The sequence below is a fragment of the Syngnathus leptorhynchus genome, chromosome 6 (assembly GCF_054491065.1).
Source record: "Syngnathus leptorhynchus isolate UIUO chromosome 6, UIUO_Slep, whole genome shotgun sequence".
NCBI classification, from domain to species: Eukaryota; Metazoa; Chordata; class Actinopteri; order Syngnathiformes; family Syngnathidae; genus Syngnathus; species Syngnathus leptorhynchus.
This window is the reverse complement of record NC_141200.1, coordinates 6,678,854-6,695,819: the sequence shown is the minus strand read 5'-3', so window position 1 is coordinate 6,695,819 and position 16,966 is coordinate 6,678,854. Positions and strand designations below refer to the sequence as shown.

Below are 16,966 nucleotides of genomic sequence, written 5' to 3'. Positions count from 1 at the left end.
AAGTTAGCAGCATTTTGCATTTTCCCTCATAAAGTTAAAAGAAGCATGCAGTCCGGTTACAGATAGCGCCTCAAGTGGTAACAGTTAGCCAGTTACATTTGATTTTTCTCCATCGAGAGCAGGTGTTTCCTTTCTTTCCGGTAACCCGATTGTAGTTGCTGCGGTTCTATCAATTTAGTTGAATTTCTACTGGAATCAAAGGTAATGACAGTCGTAATTATAACGAGAAATTTTGAGCCACATTGAGTTGATGTAATCGGATGTAATTAGCTTTTTCCAGTGGAAATATGGCACGGGCTAATTTTGGCCTTTTAATTAGCAGCTATTTTTGTGTGATCGCACGTCGTCGTTTGGCTAAATAACTTCACGTTCGTTAAATAATACTATTTTATTGTACTTTTTTTCGTCTTCTCTGACCAAGCGAGCGTCTGCGAGGCCAAAGACTATGTCCAAGTTGCTCAATTTGAAGGTAAGTAGGTACCTGATCATTGTCACGTGGCTTTCGTTTTCAATAATTGATGTCATTTTCCTAATAAAAAGATGTACGTGCAAATATATCATGTTGGTAGAAGCAACAATTATTCAGAAGAATTAATAAAGTAATTTCGGGGTCGGAAAGGTAACCCCCCCCCCAACAGTACTAGCATTGAGCTTTTGTTCAATAATTTATCCTTAAAGTCAATGTCAGCATTATTATTTATATTTAATTAAAAAAAAAAAACGAGTCGACCTACCTTGCAATTAAATTAAATGAGCAATATGGTTTTTTTTTATCAGCTGTGACATTATTGGTATGACTAAATTCTGAATTAATCATTGGCATTTTTGGCAACCCATTTAGAAATGTACATAAGCAGCTCTGTTTCCATCATCACAGTTGGTGCACCCATCATGCATCTGGGCCCAGCTGGACAGTCATGTTGGCATTGATGCAGTGGGCAAGCATCAGTATGACAAGCTGTTTGCACGCATGAACCACTTCTATGGTGCTGACACCAGTGACCAGTGTGCAATGACGCCCTCCTCGCTGGAGCAGGGACAGGTAAGCGTCCATTCATTCAGCTGTCTTATGGACCTGTGTGTGTTTGTGTGTTCTCTGAGGCTTTATGTGTGTGTTGGTCTCAGGTATGTGTAGTGTACTGGTCCCAGAATAAGATGTGGTGCCGGGCCAGGCTGGAAAACATACTCTCAGAGGCACAACCGTGTCTTGCTTGCTGTCAGCTGCTGGACCATGGAGAATCTCTTATTGTCCTCCTCAGCCGGTAAGACTATAACTGTGTGTTCACTTCCTTCTTAATGCGAGGGCTTCAATTAATTGAATAATCTGATGACAAAAGAAATCATGTTTAATTTTCTGATTCACCTAAAAACAAATTGGTGCCATGGCTGTCAGAATGTGGCAGCTGATGTCTCATGTTTTATTCTTGTCATCATTCAAGAGTCCGACATGTTAAGCAAGATTTCCTTCAGCTGCCGTTCTGGATGAGGAGGTTCCACTTAGCGAGAGTAACGCCCCTGACGCTGCAAGTGTCTTTTTGTCAGGAGGCCAAACTGGTGTAAGAGCGCTCCTCATCACTAGCTCCATGATACAGCCTGCCTGTAATGGACTTGTGTTTGGTTTACAGGCAATCCAGCCACTGGGACTGCTCAGCCACATCCTACGTGTGTGACCTTCTCGAGAGTGAGACACGCATAATCAGGACACACACATGCTTTTCAGCATTCATCACCTCAAATGTTTTTTTCCACATATCAAAGCTTCAAGTCAGACTGAGGCCGTTCTACTCAAGGAAGAGTCCAACTCCACTGCCATCGAGCTCTACGTGAACATCAAGGGCGTCAAGGTCATCTCACATGAACACAAATATTTAATGTATGGAATGTCTACATGTTTTGTGTGACATATGTCCGCAATCATTTCCCTCCAATATCCAAATGCTCCACATGAACTCACACCTCGAAAGGAGACATATCATGCATTTCCCCCGTATTTAAAGGTGATTACAAATTGCCTCATTGAGTAACAATATTGATTTTGTTTTATGTCACGCTTGATGGGTTGGTCGGCACTCCAGAAATACAGCTTTTTGTATACAACATATGAAAAAGTTACTTGCCTCAAAGGACTGGATTAAACCGATTGAGCTAATATGTTATATGTCATGACTCTACATTACATAATATTCTTTTTATTTTCAGATTTGTGTGAATGATGAGCTGGTTTCTAAGAGGTTTGCCATCCACAGCCAAGACTGTTCCAACAGCAGCAAGTTGGAGCAGATTAATGCTCAGCATTTTAGGATTTTAAGCCGCTGCCCTAACACGCCTGCACAGGCAGCAGCTGCTCCAGTTCCATTATCACCAGTGGAAACTGCACCTGCTCCAGGTTAGAACAGGTTCAGCATCTATATTCAGATAGAATCACCATTTTTTTCAAGGCTGAGAAAAAATCGATTAAGTCAACTTGAAAAAATGATCAACACATTTATTTATTTTTTGCCCCAACCATTTCCAGATATCATCATATCTACACAGGCATTTTCCCACTCATCCCACTCCTCACTTTAACACAGACAGAGTCTTGGGAGTAGGGTCCATTAGGATGTTTGTCATTACTGGGATTTGAACGGTGGTTATTTGTGTCAAACCGCATTGCACAGCTCCAAGTTATTGAGCTTTTAATCTATCATCACGAGTTGGAATGTAATTAACCCAGCCTTGCTAGTTGGAAAGTAGTACTGCATGGTGTTTGTTGCCTAGATAACAATTATTTAATGTAATCTAAACTTCAGTGATCCAGCCCGCTAAAACGAGAGTCTGTAATGGGATGACAGGGACCCCTCAGGTGAGTGTTTGTGAGTGAATGTTCCACTAAATTTTCAATTTCTGTTTCGTAAACATGTCGTTTCAATTTTCTTTTATGGTTGCTTTTGTTCAGAGCCTAGAGTGTGAGGGAATCAGTAGGTCAAAGGATGGAAAAGCATTACCAGGCAGCCAACCCGAGAGGTGAAAGTGCATCAATGTGAATAAGGTAAAGAAACAAAAAAGGTTTAGTCATGTGACAGAATTGTGTCATTTCAGTGACTCATCAGAGGAATCTGACACCTCCTTGGCTGCCGTCTTCAAGTCCCACCTCAATCTGTTCAAGTGAGTGATGACATCACGCTCTTGTCTGAGTGGCTGGCACTTGAAGATTGTGTGGTTGATCTCCCCACAGGTCAATGAGGTTAAAGTCAAAGTTAAAGTCCCAATGATTGTCACACACACATCTGGGTGTGGTGAAATATGTCCTCTGCATTTAACCTATCCCTGTGTGATTTTGATCCATCCCCTGGGGGAGAGGGGAGCAATGAGCAGCGGCGGTGGCGCGCTCTGGAATCATTTTGGTGATCTAACTCCCCAATTCCAACCCTTAATGCTGAGTGCCAAGCAGGGAGGCAATGGGTCCCATTTTTATAGTCTTTGGTATGACCCAGCCGGGGTTTGAAACCACAACCTTCCAGTCTCAGGGCAGACATTCTACCACTAGGCCACTGAGCTGACCTCAATCCATCACACAGCTTTAAATGAACATCTCAAAACTGCGAGAGACTCTGAGGATAAACCAAGCATCAACATGCCACATGCGTGTCAGTAATTTCATTGGAGAATAATGTCAAACCCACCACATTTTAAGGTACCAGGGAAATATCTATGCTGTGTGATTTTTGAGTCATTGGACCGACAAAGCTTGAAAACCGCTGGCGTAAAATGAATATACAGCAAGCAATCAAAGATGTGTAACATCAGCCTGAAGGTGTTGTGTGCATGTTTCAGCGCACCGCCTCCCGCCCAACTGGACGTGCTGAACACGAGCAACGACAGCTCTGCATGCGCAAGGTGTTTCTAGACAGTGTTACATATCATCCATTTTGAAATACTGTATCAGTATTACCTCATGATGACCCTACTTCCACACCACATTTAATCTGAACCCTTTCCTTTCTTATTGCTGCTTGAAGACTTTTGGAGTGGTTGAATCCACAGCCTTTGAATTTTCAATCAGATGACGAAGATGAGCCGGTAGGCCTGATTTTATTCACTGAGTCTTGTTAGTTGCTTCAAGTCCATGTGACCACCTTGTTAAAAGAATGCATTGTCAACATGAGATGATTTTAATTTTTTGTTGTCAGGTGATTCTTGATGCTCCCAAGACGGGCGGCGTTCTGGTGCACTCTGCTATCCCGATAGAGCTGTGTTCAAGTCTGGCTGACGCACCCATCACCGAGTCACTTTACAGGGTACACAATGACCTACTGTGATTAATAGTGCTACAGCTGCCATTTATTTTACATGTTAAAAACATTGTTGACAGATGATTCTAATTCTTTGAAACTGGGCCCTTTATTATTTTTAATTTTTGCACGAAACAATCAGAAACCAATCTCTAGACACCAATTTCAATCTATACTAAACTTGTTTTTTGGGACCGCCAAGATGTTATCAGGATGCTGGAGTCTCAAACAGTGAAGCATCACAATCACACAGAAGGACTCAAATGTTTTTGTTTGTTTCTGCTGTCTCTAGATATTGCAGAGGAAGCAGGTCTGCCTGTCTTCCACAGACCTTCTAAGTTGGCCCTCTGTGGGTAGAGGAAACAACACCATAGTCATCTCGCATAGCGCTGACCAGCCTCAAAGCTACCTGGCCCCCCTTCTCAGCAACATAGTGCTATGCACTATCTTCACCATCTCCTCCTCCAGAGCTGGCGTGAGCACACATTGCTAATATCACACATTTCAACATCTAGAAGAAAGAAGACAAGCTGCCTGTGTTGTGTGCACTCGTAGCCGGTAGCAGTGGTGCTGTGTCCTGGCTGGGAGAAGGTCCAGCTGATCTGCGACCTTCTAGAGGAGTGCAAGCTTACCCAGCGTCTCAATCCAACCAGCGTACTTCTTGGTGGTGGCAAAGATGAAGCCAAAGCCTTCAAGATGCCCAAAGATTGTAAGTTACTAGAACATGCTTGTCCTATACCCCTCCGACTAGCAAAGTCAGGCCTTACAGTTGAAACTGTAACAAATGCACATTGTGGAGCTTTGACCTACTCAACATCCAAAGAAGTTTGCTTTCCGCTGGGTCACGTAGCAACCAGTGCCTAAAAAAGTCCCATGCTGCCTTAGTCTTTACACTGACCTGCGCTCTACCATGCTGTGGGACACTGTGCAAGCCAAGTGTTGTGGTTAGAACTGCCTTTCTATTTCTTCCTGTTTCCTGTACAGGCCTATTGCTAGTGACCACTCCCTTCAGTCTGGTGCGTCTGCTGTCGTGTCACTGCTTTTTGTTCCTGCGTTTGAGTCACCTTGTGCTGGATGAGGCTGACCAGCTCTTCACGCTAGCGTCGGTGCAGGTGACACCTTGGTGCTGTTGTAAAGTTTGGAATTTGGCCACAGTTATTATTCTACTGAAAAACATTTCACCGCTAATGACACTCAAACAATCGTTGCTCCCTCCTCCTTTCAGATGGAGAAGATTTTGCTGCATTTTCAGAAGATCAGCTCACGTCAGGAAATGTCCTCATGTCCACAACAACTGATTGCTGTGGCCAAGCGGTGGACAAGTCACATGGAGGCTTTGATGGCAGAGCACATGCCTTTCGCTAGTGTCTTCATAGCAGCTCCTGAAGAAGCGGCGCTGTATGGAAACGTGCAACAGGTGACTGCAGAAGAAACTCTGATCTTGTAACTGGGATGATGATGATGATGATGATGATGATATCGATATCTTGTCACAGCTTGTACTTATGACCTTGGAGAGGAGCAAGATCTCCACATTGTTGAGCGCATTGGATTTCAGCCCTGATGTGGGCCAGAAGACTCTCATCGTCTGCGACTCTACTGAAGAGGTTGAAAATGTCTACAAGGTGAGTAGTAATGACAAATCTGTGTTTTGAAGAAGCGTTGTATTGTTACGCAATTCATTTATTTTATCAATTAGATTTTTTCCCCACCCCAATAGCTTTTTTTTTTTTTTTGTGTCCGCTGACCTTGATTACTAAAGCACAGTCAGTGTTGATAACAACTTTCAACGTTGCCAATGACATGGTGCTCATTTATACTGTGGTAAAGCAATTAATTATTCACACGTTGGATACTTAAAATGCTTTTTCAAGCAGCAAATATATTTGAGATAAACTTAGTGTAATAATAATAATAATGAACTTTTCTTGTCTCCAACAGGCTGTGAGCTCTAAATCAGCATTCAGTCTGAAGATTCATGAGGACTTAATGCACACATTGAATTTTGTGCTCCAGCAGTGGGGCAACGGAATTTGCCCTGGCGCACAAGTCATTCTGGGTAAAGCACAACACATTTTACATCCTCACACTTTGGCAGTACTTTTCCGGGTCTGGATAACCATTGTCTCTTTGAAAACATTTGTCTTTGACCAAACGAAAGCTGTACAAGAACTGTACCAGTCCTCAATGTCCATTGACAAATGCGCATGGATGCTTTACACTTTTCTCAAGTTAGCTTCATACTGTCCACAAACACTTTGATGAGCAGTTAAACAAGCAAGGTTCACACTGCAGACAAATAAAAAGCCTTATCAGACTCATTTGCTCTTTTTCTTTGACACTCTTACTTTCCTCAGGTCTGCCAATCTTCTGACATTTTGTTGCATTGCAAACATGCAACTTTACTTTTCTAACAACATAACTTTATTTTTCAAATGCAAGAGTTGATCATAACATGGACCTTTTTCAAAAATATTAGATTTTGAAGTTGATCAGCCAACAAGATATGATCAAAAAGAAAGAAATTTTTGATTCTTGGCATATATGATATGTGACATGATTAAAAGGAAAATCAACACTTATCAGGAAATTGCTTGTGTTTTGTTTTAGTCACCACCGGAGAGTGCCTGAAGTGTTTGGGGCTGACAGATGCTACCTGTGTGGTCCACTTTGGCTTCCCAAGTTCTTCCAAAATATTCGGAAGCCGACTCTTTTGCATGAGCCGCAATTTCAGGAATCTCACCGACCTTGTAAGACCTGGCGGGGCATCAGATGTTTTAGGTCTTCATCTGATGTGACTTTAATTCCATCTCTGCTTCCCTTCTCAAGCCTTCCCCTCAAGACTCAATGGCAAAAGTCTCTCAAGTCTGCAAGTCCTTGCTGCTGATCTCTGAGAAGAATGCGCAGCACGTTGGTGGCCTGGTGCGCTACCTCAAACGAAGCCATGCTCTACTCCCTGCAGAGTTGCTGTCTTTCGCAGAGGCTGCCGACGTGGCCCGAGAGGAGCAAAAGACTGAGCGGCCACTATGTCACCACCTGAAGAGCTTTGGGTTGTGCAGGTTTGAAGACGCCACACAACATACAGTATGAAGGCGAAAAATACAGACTTTGTACAATCATTCAAGTTAGGGACTTTTGGATATACAGTGAAACCCCTTTTCCAGACCCAAGCCGCAGTAGGAGCGAAATCACAATATTAAGAGATGATGTAAAAACATTTTAAAAAATTAAAAATCACCAACAGGCATTCATAATTCAAACATATTAAAATGAATGTTTCAAAATAAAATATATAAAGGAAAATACTTCTTAGTAGGTACATTATTGCTGCTTAGAAAGGGGATTTATCTGCCTGTCTTAAATTATACCATATCTAGTAGAGCTCAGTGCTGCCCAGCATGTTGTGCCGCAAAAACATATGTTTAAATTTATCTCCAAGCTAAGCCAATATATATATTTTTTTAAATGAGGTTTGTTTGTGTTTCTCTGTGCAGGTTTGGTGCTGCGTGTCCAGATCGCCACAGACTCATTCCTCAACTGGATCAGTCCGAACTTCCTGCTTCCGGACTCATAGAGGTCACCATGCCGCATATATTCACCCATATATATACACAACCACGCAAAGAAGAACATACACATCAGCTGTGATATAGGATTTGTGTGCAGGTGTTGCCTCTCCACATCAAGACAGCGTCCGTCTTCTATGGTCGTATCATCCAGAAGGAGAACCAAGTCTTTGAAAGAATGGTGGCTGACATGACGTCTTACTATGCTGACAGCAAACCGTGTCCTGAGGAGGTGTTGCAAGGAGGCTTGTATGCTGTGCAGGACAACCACCATTTTCACAGGTAGTCCTCGCTGCACACTACGACTAAGCCCCATTCATCAAGAGCAATGACATTTTAGACACACCAGCGATGTGATAAATCACAATATTGCCAAAAACCCTTGTTTGTGATGTATGTACACTCATTATGTGCATTGTCTGTATGATGCTAAGCATAGTTCCACCTGTTCCTGCAGGGTGAAGGTCCTGACTGTCCCAGACAACAAAGGCCACCTATTTTTCAGTGTCCTCGCTCGCTTCATTGACATCGGAAAAGAGGCAGAAGTCAAATCCCACCAGATCCTGCGGCTGCCGGAAGAGTTCCACTCTTTGCCTGGCCAAGCAGTGGAAATGATTTTGTGCCAGGTGAAGCCTTGTGACGCAGAGGCTGACTGGCATCCCAAGGTAGCCGATGGCAACCTCCTTTTGTTGCCAACACTACATGCAAGCTCCTCAAAGGGAATCCATACAAGCATACTTTCTCAACAAAACTGAAAACTGGAAATGAATTAATTTCCATTATGGCTGATTTTGCTCTCGATTGAGGAACACGTTAATTCTAGATAAAATATAGAACGATGTACTTTACACCGGAAAATTCATTTGACTCAAAACAGAAAGGAAGTGAAAATGTCTTTGAACACCTTCAGGTGACCAGAGCCATCAGCCAGAAGATACAAGGTGTTAAGCACCGAGCCAGAGCCGTTCTCAGTCTTGGAAAAACAGTCTTTCTGGATCTTATGGTATGTTTAACTATCTAGATGGAACTTGGAGTCAATGAAAACTATCTTCAATCTTTGTGCTTTTGGAAGGTTCTGGAGAGTCGAGTATCTGGTATGAAGACTGTGATCAGCGAGTACAACGTTCCTAGCCTTATTTTAAACACCGGCATGGCAGAACGAAACCCAGATCATGTGAACCTTCTGAAGCTACTCAGTAGGACAAGTGCAACCAATCATGCTTGTGGGTAAGGAAGCTTGTTAGTATCTTCAGGATCCAGCTGCCCATTGTAGTCCAATGTCCATTTTTACAATGCTTTATCCTCGTTTGGGTCGTGGATGAACTGGAGCTTATCTCAGCTGACTCTGAGTGACCGGTGGGTTGTATTCTGATCTGGTCGCCACGAGATACATAAACACACATTCACACTGTCAAATCCGCACTTATCGAACGTTTTCAGAAAATTTTGAAATTTTCAATTTTCAGACGCCAATCCAGCCACCATGTCACTTGACAACACCTAGACAGTATAGGCCTCGTACACTGATAATCAGCCTGATTTTGGCCCTATCCGACCTTGACAAAAGCCAATAAATTGACTAGCATTTCCCCAACTAGTTGCCACTCAATTTTTGTCCACAGCAGGAATCAAACAAGTGAGCCTCCGGTGAAACCTTTGAAGTCCTTTGATATGAGCAACAGTTTACCTATCAGGAATAAAACTGATGAAGGAAGTAAGACGTTTGATGCACCGGAACTCCAGCCACCTCATCTACCCCCAGAAGGAGACAAGAAGACAATCATGCAAACTTCTGCAAATATCAGGTTACCTTTACACTTTTGGAGCGCTATGATCATCTGTTGTTTGAAAAGAAAGTAACAGGAACTTTTTTGATTTTTTTTCATCAGAACTGAAACTGGTGCTGACACAACAACCAACCAGATGCCTCATTTTAACAACAACAAAGATGGTAAAAAGCAGGCTAACCTAAGGCTTACTGTCTTGCTCAAGTAGTTGTTTGACGTTTGCTTGTGATGTGTTCAGGCGTCCATGCTGGTGACAAGCAAAAAAACAATCAGCTGAGCCATGGAGAGGCTCACATGACCAAGAGGTATGACAGTACAAATGTGGTTTTACAGTTTTCTTTAAATATATACACACACACACACACACACACACACACACTATACAGTACTATATACTATAGTACTAAAGCTTGTGTGGGGCGGGGGCAGACTACTTTGAGAACCACTGCGCCAGCATCTAGGCACGTCTCGCTGAAACTTAATGCATGCCATTTTGACGTGGCCGTTTGTCAGTTTGCACCCACAGGTCCGCTGGTATCAGACGTCCACGGAACTGAGCGTCACTCTGAAGCTAAGGGAGCCGCAGAGTCAGCGCTGCGAATTCCACACTGACCGCGTGGTGTACAGGTCTGTCAGGACAGCGTCAATAAATACATGTTTAGCCAGGCTTACTTTGCCTTAAGGGGATAATCATGCCATTTTCCACTTGACATATCATATTTGAGTCCTTGTTTGATTTGTACTTTTTGAGTCGGCTTTGAACTAAGCACGTTCTATTTTACAAGTGGGTGTGTGTATGTTCAGTTGCATTGTGAACGGTCGCCACTATGGAGTGGATTTTGATCTCCACTCGGCCGTGTCGGCTGAGCGCTGCCACTGGGAGCTGAATTGCAACGAGCCCGTCCTCACGCTCGTCAAACAAGAGCCAGGGTACTGGCCTACGCTTCTCAGGAGCAAGGTGCCGATTGAGTTAACTCCTTGCATTCCCATCAAAGCAACATTTAGGCTTCAGCGATATATTTTTTTCTTCCCGCAGAACATTTTTGTGAGTTATGACATGGAGCACCTGGAGCAAGAAGATATTGTGTCACGTCATAGTAAGAACATTCAAAACACTCATTAGTAGGCTTAGAGTGTGGGCCCTAGACATACTAGGTGTGCTTCATCCATGTGACCTGAGCACCACCTCCACATGATGCCATCTTGTTGTTCAGGTCATGCGTTTGTGAGTGACACGGGAGAAGAACACCGCTTTGTCAACGGGTACAGCAGCAGCAGCGACAGCGACTCCTCATGCTGAAGGTCATCAACACACTTGTCTTTTCATATGTATATGTATAAAAAGAAGAATATATATATATATTCTCGCGGCAGCCAGGTGCGCCTGCGTCCTCACGCATGCTCCAAGTCTTATCTTCATCCAAGCGCAGACATAGCAGGCACGAGACGCGTGTGAATTATCTATGTAAAGCGGCTCTGAGTACTTAGAAAAGCGCTATATAAAACCAATCTAAATGGCATGTTTACTATGGTTATATTTTATTCTTTTATGATGTTAAAAATTCTGGTGGCAAAACTGCAAAAACATAATTTTAGAAAGTGGCTAATAGCTTGTCTATGCATTGTACATAGGATGGAACCTCGGTTTACAAGTCTGCCAGTTTGTGAAACATTTATTTTATTTCATTTATCTCACTGAGTGGTGAATGCTTGCGAGTGTTTGTACATGTAACTTACTTATTTTACTTCTTTAATCACTTTCAGCAGTAAAATTTTGAATAAATTTGATCTATCATTAATTTCAAACCAGTTCAGGGTGTCCCCCGCCTACTGCCCGATGACAGCTGGGATAAGCTCCAAGATGCCCACGACCCCTTTGGGGACAAAGCGGTACAGAAAATGGATGGATGGATCAATTTGAAAAACATTATTTTTCATATACAGTTTTAAAAAGACATTTTGCCACTTGCTGTTGACCAAAAATGACATGGTAACAACCAATTACAGCTCCACTTGCCTCACCCTCGGCAACCTTTAACAAATCCTGACAAAAAACATTTGCTACAGTCGCAAACCTTTGCCAAGCTTTGCCGCTCAATGAGATCCCACTTTAAGACACTGCACTGTTATTTTGCAGAGAATTTATAAGAACAAGGAAGGACATTACATTGCACTTTGTTTTGCGCTCGCATTTTCTGTGTTTGCATGTTAGAGCGCAGTTTATTTTGAAAAGAAAACATGTTGAATTAGTTTGGGATATTTTGAGAGGGCTGGAAGGGATCAATTAGTATCCCATTCATTTCAATGAGGAAAGATTATTTGTGATGCAAATGTTTTGAGTTACAAGTGTGGTCACTTTAAATTGGAAATTAATAGGCCTGTTTGGCCAAGATGGCCTATTTTTCACAATAAAACTTTTGCAAAGGAGAATAAAACTTGCTTCCAAATTCCATTCTATAAATTTTGTTCTGAAGAAATCAGCGAATAAGTCATTTTTCACCACCTCTTTCTTTTGCAACATGTATTTAATGGATTGCTATAATTGATACAGGAGACGAGGATTCACATCCCAGTCGTGTATAACATCTTAGTGAGTATACTAGATCCCAAATTCCAGACACTATTTGTACAAATCTTGGATAAAAATGAGTAGGATGTATCGGGAGTAAAAAACTATGCCATAAAAATACTGTAATGATTGTGGCAGCACTTGACGAGATGTGCTCCCCACAGGGAACCACTCCCTGACAAGTTTCCTTTTTTCTTATCTTTTAACCAATTTTGGAGGTCCGCCCAGTGACGGACAGATTTGCTCTGAAAACTAACCGATTTCACCACAGCATGAAATATGTCTTGAATGATTTGTCTTTTGGTGTATTATGACTAAAGACAAAGATATCTCAAGACACTCAGGAAGATTTTAAAAATATAAACATGTATAATATCTGTGTAGTATTGTTGATAATCGTGCACTCAAATTGTTTACTTGTTTTCAAATCAATATATGTCGATATATTTTAAAAATCACCAATTTCAGTCATTTCAGTCACTGGCCATTTCTGATGTGCTTAAATAAAGAGGACCTCAATGTGAAGAAGAAAAATATTAAAAGTGGACATCAGTTGGTGACCTTCATGACTAAAATATTTTTTTGTGTGTAAATGAACATGTTGCTTGTCATGATTTCACCTATTTTAAAGTCTTGTTGCCTTTTGCCGGCGTGATGTTCTTGGTGGCTTTTCCCAGTGCCACATGACGAATGGACGAGCCAAACTGGAGCGTGCTGAGTGTCTCTACCTCGTCCTTGGAATCCGGACTCACGTTGATGAATACGCAGCACTGAGGTGAGAATCACAAAGCTGGAATCAGAATGAATACAGAATACAGATCAAACGAGACACCACAGTGGGACCTTGGCGTCTCCGCTGAGGCTGGGCTGTAGAAGGTGAGTCAGTTTACAGTTCCTGAAGGGCACGTGAAGGGCATTACACTTCAGAGCTGCAAACACCTAAATACACATAACACACATACACAATGAGCTGGCATGTGATGTCATGAGTTGTGTGACATCATCAGTTCTGTGCATTGGTGCTTACTTGTCCCAACGCGGTCAGTGACTTATTGATGGCGGCAGCCTCGACCAGGCGCTGGCCTTCGGCCTCTGTCCTGGAGATTCGCTCGGACCCGGCCAGGTCGCCTAAGGTCAGTGTGCCCCGTGTACTCTCTCCGGACAATGAATCACTGCCACACACCTCCAGCGCCACCAGCAGGTGAGAGCGAGAACTGGACACAACAACACAGGAGAAGGGTTGTTCTCTTGGGATTTAATCCCATCTTCCTTCTCATCGCCCTCACATCACCTTTGTCATCCCCACCTGTGTATGTTCATCTTGGTGGCGCCCATCTTCCTGTTCTTTTCTCCAGTCTCCATGACGTTGATGATATCGTCCTCGGTCCGAACCTCCACGTGTGTCAGTCCTGGCACAGACACAAACTTTCCCTGCACGCGGATGTCCAGAGTGGAGGAAGCGGTGGGATTTTTCACTAGCAGGTCATTGAGTGTGTCGTTATAAATCTCCAACATGGAAATCTACACACATCGCCCCAACAAAAAAGAATAATGGCAATGCCTTTCAAGGTCAAAATAGCTAACACAGTAAACCACCACTATGTTATGAATTTAGAAGCAATTGCAAACATTCAGAAAATTTTACAACAAAATATCCAATTATTGAACATTTGGGGATTTGCGAAATGCGAACGGACGAAAGTTGGATCTCGGGCATTTTGTATCTCATCTAAAGAGTGTGTTGATAGTACCTTGAGAACATAAGACACTTTTTCTTTGAGTGAACACACGTGGAGAAGTTCACGTATGGACCTGCAAGGGGCAGCAACATCATGACAATGGAACACTAGAAACATGAAATATTTGGATGGGCACTCATCAATCAACAAAAGACACATGAAGCCTAAAGATAAGAATGATTCCCAGTAATTCGATTTCTTTGAGCAGGTCCTACACACCTGATGTTAACTCCGGGCTTGTCCTTGGTGCCCATCATCGTGAAGGTCTTTCCCGAGCCCGTCTGCCCATATGCCAAGATGCATACGTTGTAGCCGTCTGCACAAGAAGTGATAAGCGGCACGGTGCCGGCAAAAACCTCCTCCTGCGGGACAAACACAAAAACAGCAACTCGATAAGTTGAAGAGATTGTTTTTGTTTGGATTCAAAGTGTAGCCTCGGATCCTCGATCACCCCAGCACGCTCCAGAAGAGCTCTGTTGTGTACCATCAGCATCTTCATCAGTAGTGAAAAGTAACTAGTAGAGTGCGTGTCTGTTACTGTTGTGGTACCTGTGTGCTGGTGGGTGCGTAGACTTTGTCAAAAAAGAACTTCTTCTTGGTGTTCTTGTGAATTAGCGTGACTTCCTGCTGGTCGTACTGGTCCAGACACGAGGAGGTTCCTGGTCTGGAGACGTTCCTGCACCTGCAAAAGACTCTGACATTCCCTTGCAGCTCAAGGAGCTTGTTGTACAAAGTTCGTCTCTCTAGCACCTCCTTCTGATAGAGCGAGCGCAGCGTCTGCGCCTCGCCGTCTGTTTGCCGCTGGGCTTCAACCATCTTCTTCAAGACGTCCTCCGTCTGGGTCAGGACGTTCTTCAAGTCACTCAATGTCAGGAGGAGCCAAGACCTCAGCTGTTTGGCAGACACCTTGAGTTCTCGAGCTAGTCCGCTGGCCTGTCGAAGCCTATTTGGATCTACAGCGGGCCTGGAAGCAGTGAAATTCCTGGCGGACGACACGGGTGTTTGACGACTCTGTAGGGACCGGATCTTTTCCTGGATCTCCTGCCGGTCAGCCTCAAGCTCGGCCGTCTTGCGGTTGAGGTTTTGCACAATCTCGCCAAGATGGCGAGTCTCCCTGACCAAGAACTTGTTCCTGTGGAGATGCTCATCCGCCTCTCTCTGTTTGGACTCAAGCTGCTGCCTCAGATCCTCAATCAGACGGTCACGCTCCAGAAGAGCTCTGAATGGACCACACAAGCAACAGGATTGTCATCAGCAGTGGAAATGACAAAAAAAACCTCATGAATGTACTTAAGTAGATTTGTTTCAGGTTCTATATCATAGAAGGTTTATGTGTTTGTAATCCTTTCTCAAAATAGGTACGTTAGTGTTTTTAAACCTCCGCACATAACCAACATGACATAAAACCAGAGCATACACGTTGGCTAACCTGAATGAGTTAAGGTCACTGTATCCTGGATCTCCACTGGCATTAGCTTGCAGGAGGACCTCTCCAAACATTGTGAGGTAGGCAGAGATGACTTCCTCGCTATCATAGTTACAAAGTCGCAGTGCTGCCGTAATTTCCTTCTGGTCCTGCAGACCTGGCAGAACCGACTGTGGATGCGAAACCGAAACACAATCTGTAGCTAGTAGAACCTTCTTTTACTGTATTGGGGATAGTCTTTTAAGTTATATAATGACTCAAATGTTTTAAGACCCCTGATGTTATAAATGTTGGCTGTGCCGTGCCCAGCTCCCGGGCCATGCCTCCTTACCATGACTCTGTGGACTCTGCTTTGCACAAAGTCCACATTCATCTCCCACTGGAGAGGGAGCAACAGCCACACGCCCGAATGAGGATCCCAGAACCGGCACACGTTCATTCTCTCCTGGAAAACGCCCACCCACAGTGGTTAGAACTTGGAAGACAAACAAGTTATCACCATAAGGGGGTTTCACCTCAAACATATACGTCATCACACTTCCTTTTCCTGGAATGAAGATGCTGCCTGTGCGGTCGTCCTTGCCCACTACCGCCACTGGCTGGACGCTGGCGACCGGTGGCTGGGCGGAGACCTGAGGGGAAACATGTACACTGTGGATAAAACAAGATGAAAAAGTTGATTGGTCACACACACAAGCCGGAACTGATGGTTGATGCTCATCAGGTCTCAAAGCTCGAATGGTTAAAAGACAGGAAGGGATGCTTGGGCGTCATAGACAAGAAGTGAGATGGAGATGACACACACCTCCTGGTTTGGGTTGATGAAGCGTCCCATCTCGTACCATTCCTTGGGGAAAGGCTGCAGCTTCTGCTCAATAAGAGTTCATGTTGGAGTCACATTCTTATGAGAGATCGGCAGCCACGCTAATATCAAGCGTTTTGTTTGTCGATACCTGCGCCTCGTCCACGTACACTCTGTTCCCGAGGTGCTCGAAGCAGCTGTACAAAGTTCCATTGTTGTGGAGAAAACTCTCAAAGTTCACAGACACTTCCTCTCCCTCCCCAGACACTTCCTATTTGAAACACATATCGCGGGATGGCCTTATGCATCTGGCATTTTAGCATTTTTAAGATTTGTTAGCATGCTGCCAAGCTGCTCACGGTCACGAGTGGATTGACATCACTTGACACCACATCTTCTTCGTCATCCTCTTTTGAATGATTCTGGTCACTAGTGACAGACAGGACGTCCACTGCTTGATGTTCATCGTCCACCTGCGAACAAACATGGACACTAAATATCAGTACCATCTTGATGACATCACATCCAGCATCAAACTTCTATCACCAGGACTGTTTCTCCACTCAGGACCGCAGGAGTGGGTGTTCTGACTACAGGGGTGGGCGTCCGGACCACAGGGGTGGGGGTCCTGACCACAGGAGTGGGGGTCTGCACCAGGTCGGGCCGCTCATCGTCCACCCGGGATGCCTCGGTGGTGGTGGTGGCGGACGCTCCACTTCCCATCTCAACGCTCAAGAACAGTCCAGAGACTTTGCTGGGAAGTAGAAAACAAGCTAGAAGAAACCCGACACATTTGACACCTG

The 16,966-nt window shown here is 43.8% G+C and overlaps 1 protein-coding gene and 1 pseudogene across 3 annotated transcripts; one reads left to right on the top strand and one right to left on the bottom strand.

Moving 5' to 3' along the window:
* Positions 1 to 63: 63 nt before the first annotated feature.
* Positions 64 to 12,078, top strand: tdrd12 (tudor domain containing 12). 3 transcript variants are annotated; one of them, XM_085914285.1, is made up of 35 exons: positions 64 to 201; positions 422 to 469; positions 878 to 1,042; positions 1,126 to 1,262; positions 1,440 to 1,556; positions 1,626 to 1,681; positions 1,759 to 1,844; positions 2,200 to 2,386; positions 2,793 to 2,845; positions 2,939 to 3,006; positions 3,082 to 3,147; positions 3,817 to 3,879; positions 4,002 to 4,062; positions 4,173 to 4,280; positions 4,567 to 4,749; positions 4,830 to 4,983; positions 5,259 to 5,386; positions 5,500 to 5,691; positions 5,771 to 5,899; positions 6,216 to 6,333; positions 6,885 to 7,024; positions 7,104 to 7,333; positions 7,769 to 7,850; positions 7,941 to 8,122; positions 8,298 to 8,505; positions 8,751 to 8,843; positions 8,913 to 9,067; positions 9,463 to 9,645; positions 9,730 to 9,791; positions 9,866 to 9,932; positions 10,141 to 10,254; positions 10,432 to 10,585; positions 10,664 to 10,724; positions 10,842 to 10,929; positions 11,438 to 12,078. In XM_085914285.1, exons 2-34 carry the CDS (start codon positions 446 to 448, stop codon positions 10,925 to 10,927), a joined length of 3,912 nt encoding a protein of 1,303 aa, XP_085770411.1. In that variant the 5' UTR covers positions 64 to 201; positions 422 to 445; the 3' UTR covers positions 10,928 to 10,929; positions 11,438 to 12,078. The 3 variants fall into 3 exon arrangements, with proteins under 3 accessions (XP_085770411.1, XP_085770412.1, XP_085770410.1); XM_085914286.1 differs by lacking the exon at positions 11,438 to 12,078 and having other exon boundaries at positions 9,466 to 9,645; positions 10,842 to 11,426; XM_085914284.1 differs by lacking the exon at positions 11,438 to 12,078 and having other exon boundaries at positions 10,842 to 11,426.
* A 738-nt stretch (positions 12,079 to 12,816) lies between these two features.
* Positions 12,817 to 16,886, bottom strand: LOC147055665 (uncharacterized; annotated as a pseudogene).
* Positions 16,887 to 16,966: the final 80 nt, after the last annotated feature.

Coding starts and splice junctions, on each gene's coding strand:
- tdrd12 (XM_085914285.1), top strand. CDS start 446: ATGTCCAAGTTGCTCAATTTGAAG. Junction 3,007..3,081: donor CCAGGCAGCCAACCCGAGAG/GTGAAAGTGCAT, acceptor GTGTCATTTCAG/TGACTCATCAGAGGAATCTG. Junction 4,063..4,172: donor CAGATGACGAAGATGAGCCG/GTAGGCCTGATT, acceptor TTTTGTTGTCAG/GTGATTCTTGATGCTCCCAA.